The sequence below is a fragment of the Dendrobates tinctorius genome, unplaced genomic scaffold, assembly GCF_039654945.1.
Source record: "Dendrobates tinctorius isolate UK_male_01 unplaced genomic scaffold, ASM3965494v1 ptg000051l, whole genome shotgun sequence".
Lineage (NCBI taxonomy): Eukaryota > Metazoa > Chordata > Amphibia > Anura > Dendrobatidae > Dendrobates > Dendrobates tinctorius.
In genome coordinates, this window is record NW_027361719.1 from 5,616,958 (window position 1) to 5,628,991 (window position 12,034).

Here is a 12,034-nt window from a genome sequence, read left to right on the forward strand (position 1 = left end):
CCACTTATTGGCCAACATTATTTCTTAGCTGTAAGTAATGCTCTTTAAGAGAATCTGTCAGCAGGTTTTTGCTATGTAATCTGATATATAGGGGCTGAGATACCGATTCCAGTGATGTGTAACATACTGGGCTGCTTGTTGCAGTTTCAATGAAACTAGTGTTTTATCAGCTGGAGAATATTACTGTAGGACTAGTTGTCTCATGTTATCTAGTCTTCCTGCTCTGTGTAACCACGCCCCCATCACTGATCAGTAGCTTTCTGCCAATTTACAGTGTACACAGAAAGCTGTCAATCAGTGCTGTGGGCAGTGTTATTCTAGGCTCAGCATTCAGAGAACTGGTAGATCTGCATAAGACAGAGAAAACAGTGATTTTATCAAAATGAGAGCCTGCAGCCTAGTAAGTGGTACATCGCTGAAATCAGGGTATCCGCCCATACATCATGCTGATTTCATATTGCATAGCAAAAACTTGATGCCAAATTATCTTTTAAAGGGATTTTCCGGTATTATACAAAATTAGCCTTAAGGTAAAGGAGTGTCATAAATAAACACTTACTGCTTGAATCTTCCAACTGTCTAGGTCTGCGGCTGTGGCAATCTTTGCTGGTACTGAATGTGATTACATGTCATCCATCCAGCCACAGCAGTCATGTACTGTACATGCAAACATCATAGCTGAGACCAATGCTTGGCTGCAGTGTTCAGGTGACTGATGGGTGGAATATTGTCACTGTTGGCACAAGTGGGGACCTAGATTGGTGGATTCATAGAATAAATGTATTTTTATTTTTTAAACCTTCCTCACAGTAGGCTAACTCCAGGAAAATCCAATGACTATGCATGTTCTCTGTGTAAACTGTAACTACTGGTATTATATGCAGCCACTTTGGTTATTAATGCAGCTATGGATGCCCAGGAGGGAAATGCTGCTTTCCTTGTGTTTTCTTTCCTAAAGTCCTTTTTTCAGCTAAAACAGTTGACATTGTGCTTCTAATCCAAAAATCCAAAATACGGTACCCAAATTTTAAATGTGCATTTTTTTTTTGTTTCAGCTCTCTTGAAGATGCACTGGACACCAGATCATGCCCAGCCCCTGAACCAGTGGCCAGAGCAGCACCTTGATGTGTCTTCAACAACTTCATCTCCAGCACATAAATCAGATGTGTATCAAAGTAGTAGACAAAGGCTGAATTACGCCTGGGCAAATGATGATATATCTGCACTGACTGCTTCTAACCTCCTGAAGAGATATGCAGAAAAGTACTCTGGAGTCTTAGATTCACCATATGAGAGAGCACCACTAAGTACCTACCCAGATGGGGCATTTGGACCTGTTAATGGACAAAAGGGTGACCTTGAACCTTGGCAAATGTCACATGGCTCTGATAGCTCTTATACTGTAAACTCTATACATGATAGTTTGGCTGGCTCCAAATCAGGCAATGGACATATTGGGTTGGGCAGCCCAACAATTGCATCTGGCAACTTGCCTGAACCACTTTATCCTGGTAGTACATGTGGAGCACCTAATCCTGCAAGTAGTCTTGTGGTACCTCAGGATTATACCTCCACTTATAGTGGTACATACCTCCCATCTGGATATTGTAGCCAACCAACTGCAGCACTTCCAGCAAGCCACCCATCATCTCTTCATAGCTCAGGACTTCAACCAACACATCCTTCACCAGCTTTAGTTCATGGATACAGTTCTTCTGGCACACTTTATAATTATAGCTCAAGCAGCTATGCAACCCAACCTGGATATGGAGGGATGCATCCAGCACATCCTTCTGGTTATCTGCCTTCAGGTATTGCTGCACCTACACCACTTCCACCCCATACAGCATCCACAAGACCTACTGTGGTCCCTGGATACACTTACCAAAGTTCTAATTTAGCACCAATCTCAATCACTCCTCTGAGCACCGAGTCAAGCAGTTCCTTAAAACGGAAAGCTTTTGATATGACAGCAGAGGAAAGTGAGGGAAAGTACAGAAAATATGGCTATGAACAACCAAAGACTACCTCAGATTCTTCATTTTCAATGTCTGACAATGTACCAAATGAATGCAGAGGCAATGGCTTCAGTCGCAATGGAGAAACTCCTCAGATGCCCTTTAAACCTGGAAAGCACCCATCAGAAGAAGAACAGATAGGAAAGTACAACAGTCAGTCGATGAAGGCAATGATCTCACCTACATACAATGAAGAGGCCCCTCTGAGATCTGGTGAAGCATTTGGTAAGTTCACACCACCAGTAATTAATGGTGAACGGAGGGGTAATGAACAAGGACATGTCTTTACACAGAGAATGCAGATTTCAGGGATTAAGCCACCAGGATTTTGTAACCCATCGGAGGATCAGTTAAAAAATGCGGATCCTCTTATTTTAGAACTTGTCAATGATGAAATTGTGGACTGTGGGCCCCCAGTACAGTGGACTGATATAGCTGGCCATGTATCTGTAAAGGCTGCAATTGAAGAAGAATTAGTGTGGCCTATTTTAAGACCTGGTGCGTACACTGGAGCCAACAGACCTCCAAAAAGTATTTTACTGTTTGGCCCTTCAGGTTCAGGAAAAACCCTTTTGAGCAGGTGCATTGCAACCCAACTGGGGTCTACGTTTTTGAAACTCAACAGTGCTGTACTTGTCTCTAAATGGAAGAACAAGAGTGAAAAAGTTTTGCAGACTGTGTTTTACATGGCAAGCTGTCATCAGCCTACTGTGGTTTTTATTAGTGAAGTTGATCTGCTACTTTCTGCCCATATAAGTGAGGAAAATGCTCACCTGAGTAATCTGAAGTCCCAATTGCTTTCCTTCTTGGATGGCATAGCTACCTCAACTGACGATAGCATTATCTTTATTGGAACTTCCCAGCGGCCGGATGATGTTGATGAAGCTGCTCACCATAGATTTGCTAAGCGGTTTTACATAGCTCCCCCTGATAATCTAGCAAGAAGGCAAATCCTGCACCACACTTTGGCTCAACAAAACTATTGCCTTAGTGAAAGGGAAATGGCCCTTCTTGTTCAGCACACAGAGGGCTACTCTGGCAATGAGCTCATTCAACTCTGCCAGCAAGCTGGAGCTAATCACCTCCATGGTATTTCAGGTCAACTTCAACCCACATCCTACAAAGACTTTGAGGGGGCATTCTGTAAATTGCGAGCCAGTACTTCCCAAAAGCAATTAGACTTATATGTGGAATGGAACAAAATGTACGGCTCAAGACATTGACTGTGGAATGAAATGGGTTTAATACTTTGACATAACACTGGCATTGTTTTTGTTTTTTTCTTAGGGTGCGCGTGTTGAGTCCTTAACATGAGTGGAGACCTTAAAGAAGTGTTTCTTTCCCTGTAAACTTAAATGTGACAATTTGATGTCAAGCGACGGGCATCTTTTTTACATGGGCGTGTGTACATACATATACATTGACATATTTGTATAGCAATGTTCACACCATTGAATGTTTTTGAGGAAAAAAAAAGATTAGACATTTTCACAATTGGAAACCAGTAATAGAAAAAGTAGCTCTTCACTGTACTCAGGATATCTTCTATTTATTGCCAAATCATGGCAGTGCCACTGTAGTTTGGTGATTAGGAATTCAGATGTTCTGCAAGTATAACATGATCTCAAGGACTTGTTTCCACTGGCACATCACAGCCGCTCATACGTTATTGTTTTTATCAGCAGAAAATGATAGCCCCTTCATGGCACTTTGGGGAGCCAAGCTCATACTTATTAGGTGACCAGGAACAAGCACTCAATTGCATTGTACAAGGCTCAAGAACCGACAACTAAGAAGGGATGGGAAAAAAGTACACTGCTACATAAGTATAGGAACCATTTGTATTTTTTTTTACTTGTTTTTATGTTTTTCATGTTTATTTCGAAATACTCAGGAAAAGTTTACTTCCAAGACGAATGTTGATAGGACTCATTTTCAAGATCATTTGAATTAGAGACCATGAAAGTACTTGAAGTTATTACCAGGATTGAATGTATTGCCAGTTCCATCACTCCAGTTATCAGGAACACAATGTCCTACAAAGGTTATCATCCGGTTCTAATGTTTTTCTTAATTATTATTATTATTTGATTGTTACTGTAGTGTTTATGGAGTAATGTGATTTCAAATTGTCAGTAGCACGGTAGATTGGAACACAATGTCAGTACCACTTTTTGGATAATAGTTGCTGTATTTCATTGGGTTTATATTGGAATTTCACATATGTCTTTCTGTGTTGGCAATGTTTACAACTGTAATATAGTATCATTTGGTACCTACAAAAGAAATATATAGTATTATTCGCAAGTGATCCAAAAAAGTGGGTAATCCCACCCGTATAAAAGAATTTAGCCTTTCAGCAAAGTTGCCCTAATATGAAGGGTTCTTGTTCGTTACCAACTATGGAAGAAGCAACTTTGTGAGCTTAACCCAACGTTCACATTAATGCTTTACTTTAATCTGGTTATTAACTCCTAAAATGCCTGCCTCCATTATAAATTGCCATTGAAATAGAGTATTTATCCATATCCTCTGGATCAACATGTTAGGGCAAGTTAGGATAGGATATGGGTTGAACTAGATGGACTTAAAGTCTCCCTTCAACCTTAATAACTATGTTACTATGTTACTATGTTACATATAGTTTAAAGTTTTGTTCCCCAACTAATCACAGCCCCAATGATTTATATATAAAAAAGGGTGAGTGTTTAGAGCAGGTCATTTATGTTTTTATCCAGGTCAATCAACACTCTTGATACCACTTAAAACATGTGAGCCCTAACATATAATTTGTTGTGGGCCCCCTAAACGATCCAACTTAATTTATAGTTTTTGGTCTGTGCATACGAGGCAAAAGGTCCTTGTGGACCTCTTGAGCTCTCTAAGCACCCGCAATAAGTAAACCCCTCTTACTGTTGAATGAATATCTTGTTCAGATTACGCACAGAATACAGTTTATATCTTTTAATTTATTTATAACGTGATAATTCATTAGTTTACTAGATGAAAGATTTTTAAAAACATCACCTTGTTCAATGACCAAAGATCTCGAAGCGTTTGAGTAAAAAATGAATGTAAAAAAACCAAAGTGTTTAGAGATAAGGATTACTGTTCATTACACTGAATGCCAAACCACAGTGCTGTCCACCCGTATCTACTATATACAATGTTCCTTCTTCTAACAGATTGTTTACTGATCACTGGTGGTCTTGTTTGCCTCTTTATGTATGCCTCATTTTCATGTGAATATATGTTCTCTTAAAACCAAAGTTTGTTAGTGAATAATATTTTGAAATATTGTAATAGAAAGTTCTATTAGTTTTTATAGTGCATATTTAATCGCTTGCCTCCTGCCTTCTCTGTAACTCAGTCTGGAGTCAAAAATGATTAAAAATTATACTTTGTTTTTTTTTTCATTTTGATTTAAAACCAAAGATGCTAAGAATTTCATTTTGTACAGTTCAACTTACTAATGAGTTGCGATGTAAAATGTATGTAATATATTTGGACTAGTGTGGTTAAACGTTTGCAATGTGCTATGATGTTCATTCACAAATATCTTGGCGTATTCAGGGACTGTGAACAGCTCTTGAGGATTAATGATTTCACGCTAGTATGCCCACGACTGGCTCCCATGTAATGTGTAGTAGGTTGGCAGTACATCAAATCTAGGTAAGTAGCCTTGTGACATTCACAATCATCCTGACTGTAAATTGACAATATCTTGTAGTGTCATCATTCTTACAAATGTCAATGCCACTTCTTGTATAAAAAAAAATCCCCTCCTTGCTGGAATTCAATAGCGTGTAAAGTTCAGGATAGCAAACATATGCAGATCTCATATTTGTATTTGCCCTACTAAATCCTAGCATATTAATTTCGTAAAGTATATAATGGATATGGATATAATTTCTCCAACCCTCCAGTCTTCTTTGGGTCTTCTCAATGTTGTTCATAATATCTATCCTACCATTCATCTTGTTGCTAATTGTCCTCTTTCTCTTTTTTCCAACAACTCTTGCAGCGATAGTCTTTCCCAATGACTTATGTCTTCAAGGGACCTGTATTAGGCCCACTCAGATGCAAATATGGATTAGTCGAATCAAAATAATCTTCTGATATGTGAGAAGATGACATTGGTGGACTCTGTGATCTTAGATCACCATTCATTTCTACAGATATCCAGAAACTTCGGTTTCACATCTCACACCTTTCATAGGCCTGTAATATTGCCCGAAACCCATGAAGGAGTAAGAAATGCGAAACGGACTTCGCCTCAGTTTGGGCACCAGTTCCCTCCAATACTAGGAATATATGATGTGATATTTGCTAAATAAGCACTATTAAAGGCGTTAACAACTATTTTGGTGTGTGCCATCGTTCTTATTCACTTCTTGGATATCTGTGGAATCTGCTATGTAGACACTGGGCATCATCTTGTTTTATATTAAATCACCACCCCCAGATATATGAATGCCTAAATGAAAAATCTAATTAACTATTTGAAGAAGTGCCAGTGAATTGGAACTTTTACCGATCTGATTTCTATATTGAAAGGATCTGTTGAGTCTTCACGATCATTTGACTCTGCTAAAAGAAAATTACTGGAAATAATTAAATTATCTATCTATCTACCCAATATCTATCTATCTATCTATCTAGTTATCTATCTCATACCTATCTATCCTTCTTTCTGACTATGTATCCATCTATATCTATCATCTATATCTATCTATCATCTTATCTATCTACTCTATCATCATCACTGTACATACTGTATGGTTTATTTGAATATCATTAAACCCAGGTAGAGAGCCCAATCTCAGTGGCTCTGACTCAATCTATCTATATTATATATGTGGCCATTCAGTTGATTACCTTCCATGTGTTGCATTTATTATTACCCCCACCATTGCTTTTTGTGCGGAGTTGTCAGCATGGTTTCTGATTTCCTCTACTATAGCAAATTTTTGCCGTGGGGTTTATGGTCTGAACCAGGAGCAATAAGCTGATTACTGCATGAATCCAATTGTAAATGGGTTATTATATTTAAATTACATATTTGTGCAAAAGGGACGGACAAAGACAGAGAAGGGCCCCTGTGCAAGAACACCATATGGACCCTTATCAGTGTAATAGCTCATCATAAGGCACAATTCCACCTGCTTTGGAGGTGGTAGTGGATCCCCTTACCTCTTAGGCCCCTGCGCAGCTGTACAGGTTGCTCCAATGGTATGTCCGCCTGATATTCACCGGCTTAATGAATAGACCCATTTGTGGCTCATAAACAGCATAAAAAAGAAAACACATTAAAGTTAACTTTGAAAGTGTTCATAAGGAAGAGAAGATTAGATAAACCATGAGAACATTCTCTTAGCTCTTGGGTGAATATGATAATCATTGTGCACTGATTTGGCAGAAGAGCATTAGTAAAAGCTTCTTAATCCCAATTTAATGGCTAACCACAGTCACACCAAACCATCTTTAAATCTACTAGAAACCATTAACTGTCAATTTCTGCTTCCTAATACATTCACATGGTTTAATTACGGCACAGTTAAAATTCTTTTAGCAAGCAGACTTACAATTCCTTTGTGCTAATGAGTTGCACCCTATGGTAATGCCACAATGTCGAGCCCTCATGTCTTCTCATTAGGATGCCACAACATAACTGGGGTCTGTTCCACATGAAACCCATTGCTTGTTTTGGAGCCAAAGTCATTTTCTCCTGACTGCCTCAAGTAAAGGAATGCTCCTGCAGACTCCCTAATTGTTAATAATGTATCATTGATCCCTGATAAAGACATTGCTTCTTCTCATATCCATTGGACAACTGTTGTGGTTAATCATTAAGGATTTTACGACTTAACGGTATCTTTCAAGACCTTGTAACTCAATAGGGAGGTAAAATAGACACAGCCTATTTATAGTGTTTTTTGAAAGCCCTTCACAAACTCATGTACAGGAACCCCATGGGGTACTGATACGATAGAGACGGTATTATTAAGGAAATCTGAATGAACTGTATTCATTTCATTAATGCTCTTGATAGTCATTTAATCTGATATCTAGATTATGTATCAATAGCATAATTCATTTTGAATTAAAAGAGGCCAAAAAATGAACCGTCTCAAAAATAAACATAATGCACTTACAAGTATTTTTAAGGTCATCCAAACATACCCACCATCTAACATGTGTAAAACCCTCCTAGCTCAACCCTGAAAGATGATGTGAGGGGAGGGAAGGATCGACCATGTTGAATTTCAATTCCAAATTCTTATGATTTCCTCTCTCACCTATTGCACTTGCATGCTCGGACAATTGTGTATGTGTATGGGTGAGCTGGTACAGATAATTTTTAGCTGAATAGCTGTTCAGCTTTCTGCTATCTAAGGTGTATTGGCATCTTAAGATGGCCAAAGGACAGATCTCTCTATATATTCACCTGATAACTGGCACATTACCTACAAACCCTGAGGATAATATTTTTAGCACACTTTTGCCCATTTCTGTTGGAAAGAAGTCGATAGTCAAAACCAATATGCATCAATTGTTTTCTGAAACTTTTCTTAAACTCTTAATTAATGATTTGTATCTTAATTATTTGCCTTCTGGATTCTTTTTACAACTCTGTGGAGCATAACTAGTGTTAAGCATGTAAGAATGAACTAGCAAATGATCGTGATTGATTTTAGGGCAGTCTAAGAAAACAACATAATAGAAATGGCTACATTGAGGCACTAAAAATTTTTTAAAATTTTGCATTAGGCAATGACTACGCTTGTAACAGGCCTGTTTCACACCATGTTTTTGTTGTGTACTTGACGTATACGTTTGTACTGTAAAAAACACTTATTCAAACAGATAGGTTTTTATATACATGGAATATAATAGAGAAAACTTGTGGCAGATTGGTATCCGCTCGCCATTACTTTGTGCACAAATCCATTTCAATCCGATTTTACAAGATGCAAAAAATACAGTCTGTTAAAAAAACATAGGAAAATGGAACTGTTTTTCTCAAAATTCTTTTTATTAGGGAATTTTTACAGTATAAGGGATAATGGGTCAGGAAAGGAAGGAAGGGAAAGGAAGGCTACCAAACAAAAGAAAAGAGGAAAGGGGTTAGGGAGGAAGAGGAGAGAAGGGAAATGAAGGGAAATGAAGATCATCTTAACATAGTTGCACCACAACAATTAACATACCAAGTGCAAAAAGAACATAAAGTAAAGTATAGATTAAAAGTATTCTGGCAAAGTAATAAGATATCAAATAAAGAGGCTTTCCTTGCTTGGAGAAAAAATGTGCGTTCCAAGAGGACAATTTGGAATTATATTTAGGTAGAGAGTTATTCCTTAAAGCTAAGGACATTTCAAAGGAGATATGAGAGAACATACAGTAATATCAATTATATCAGAAATAGAAGGAATTTTTTTTTATAACATTGTAATCCATGGAAGACGATTGTCATGTGTTTGCATCCATTTTTTCATCTTTTCTTTTTCTCATATTTTTTTTGCAACCAAAATCTAGTTATAAGACCTGTTAGCACTTCCCCCTGTCATTTATAAAAATGATCCATTTCTTAATGGATACAGCTTTCATGTTAAAGAAACTAATATACTTATAAAATATAATTCTGCATCAATTTAACAAAACATCATTTGGGGAGGGGCATAATCTAAAAATGTGAAGGCTGTTATAAAATTAGAAAAATGTGGTGTGAAACAGTCCTTACTTTTCTTCATATAACCCTGCTACCTTTGGCCGATGTGGCATACCAGACAGACAGCTGGGAATAACACTTGAGCTATGAACTTGTTCTATAGGCTATAGTATGTTGTGGCCCTAGTCCAAGACATTGAACATTTTTTTTTAATTAAATTACATACTTTAAAATGATCAACATTATATAAACATTGGAAAATACTATTTCAAAAACACGTTTCCTAATACTATGTGTCTCCCCATCTTTCTGATCAAATTAAAGCTAATGAAAGAGTGATACACAAGACAAAAATCCCAGTTGACTCAGTAATAGAGTGGCCTGAGCCGTGGATTTGACTCAGGAAATGAATGCATCAAAATAAAGAATTCTCTACCAACATAAAAAGGCTTTCTGTGTTACTCATGGGGATGGTGTGTGAAGCATACCACTTACAAACAATACTCTCTTTGTGCATGTAATTATTTCCAACTGTTTTAGGCTAAAGCTACTAAATCTGTTCTAGAGAACCCCCCACAATCTTCCTTCTGACAATATCACCTTGTTTATTCCCAGATTGGTTTGCATCTTCAATTTTTGTAGAATTTTGATGTCCTTATTTACTCCATGAATGCCATTCTTCTTTTGAGACTTTCAATCCTGACAAGTCAAGACACTGTCTCGGAGATTAGAGAAGGACACTGCACTTATGATACACATCTTTCTTCTTCTTCCTACTTACTAATTGATAGTGAAATACTAGCTGGCCATACAGTAGGGATTTCAGGTGACTTTCTGAAAAAAAAACAACACCTTTCTTTCATGATTGCTTTGTAAAGGTTGAAGTTTTAGTCAAGAATGTAATAAGTTAAAATGACAATGGGGCTGATTTACAAAGCTATATACAGCAGAGATCTGGGTCTATTTGTGCCCAAAAAACTTTTCTTTCATGGTTTGCACCATATTGAATATGTGTTATAGACATGTTTTAGATACATTTTGCACACATTTGATGTGACCGATTGAATAAATGTTGGAGTAAGGTCTTGTGTACTGAAATTGCATAAAAAAATTATTATGACTTTGTGGACTAAAGTAAGGCAGTTATGAAATAGTATAACCTTAGACTAGACAGTGTATAGATGTGCCAGATTTATCAACCAGTATTAAACACTTTAATAAAGTTGGTGCAATTTAAAGAAGCACACCTCCCATCAAAGTTTGTATCCTCTTCATATATTGCAATCATCATATTATACAGCACTGTGTAATTACAATTGCTCATTTTGCCTTTCTACCCAGTTAATTCTTCTCTTTTCTCTGCTCTATGTAGAAACAGAAGGCTCTTTTCCCTGTTCTTTGTTGAAACGGAAGTCTCTTTTCCCTGCAGATATCATTCCCCTCTGCAACTCCTGATCTAGCTGCACCCCTTCTCCCCTCTGCTAGGGACCTTTGTAATGATGACTCATGCAGGGAATAGAAACTTCCTGCTGTTACATAGAGCTAAGAAAGAAAGAATCAGCTAGTCAGCTTTTAATCATGTGATGTCACCGACCTAACTGAAAGAGAAGAATTCACTGAGTAGAAAGGCAAAATGAGCAATTTTAAGTACACAGTTTATTATAATATGAGGACTGCAATATGTTAAGATACAAATCTTGCTGGGAATGCTTTTTTAAAACAAAGAAAAAAAGAATGAACCGGCTCACCCACAGTGGCATATGGCTATGGATATCATAGTTTGATAAAGGACTATATTTTGCCATGTGAACTTTGCTATTGCCATGGTTTTTTAAAGAAGCATTGTCTAGTAAATTTTTGGATTCAAAGTAGCTGGAACACATCTCCTTTTTCTCAACAGCACTTTTTTAAGCCTGTCTAGTCTAACCTTTCACTATCTAAAATTTAGAAAGCTCTACTAAATCAGTTCCACTGACTCTCCTGTAATCTGGGTTTCGATTGCTGGAATGGAGATATGATCATTTATAAGTCAGAACACCTAACAGCCCCTCAAAAATTCAAGATGGCAGACAAGGTTTTAGAACTGATATTTATGTTGAAAATAGATGACATCTCAATAATGATTTATCAGAATTCAGATATCCAGACTGCTGACATGAAAAAAGTGTCTATTCTGCCCATACTTCTGACATGGATGTGTATGTATCACAGTATATTGCTGTCATTACTTGATAATAATGTAACCCTCAGAGGTCATGGTGACAACATTAAGCTAAGAATTGTGGTTTCATATAGCTTAGAGAGTATAGTCTGCTGCTGCCCTGATTAATTCATGTTACTCAAACTG

The 12,034-nt window shown here is 37.4% G+C and overlaps 1 protein-coding gene across 1 annotated transcript; it reads left to right on the top strand.

Moving 5' to 3' along the window:
* Window positions 1-1,060: 1,060 nt before the first annotated feature.
* LOC141091263 (fidgetin-like) lies at window positions 1,061-6,492 on the top strand. Its single transcript, XM_073576721.1, has one exon. It carries the CDS (start codon window positions 1,067-1,069, stop codon window positions 3,239-3,241), a length of 2,175 nt encoding a protein of 724 aa, XP_073432822.1. The 5' UTR covers window positions 1,061-1,066; the 3' UTR covers window positions 3,242-6,492.
* The last annotated feature ends 5,542 nt before the right edge of the window (window positions 6,493-12,034 follow it).

Bases quoted from the DNA above. Each gene is read 5' to 3' on its own strand.
- LOC141091263 (XM_073576721.1), top strand. From the start codon at position 1,067: ATGCACTGGACACCAGATCATGCCCAGCCCCTGAACCAGTGGCCAGAG.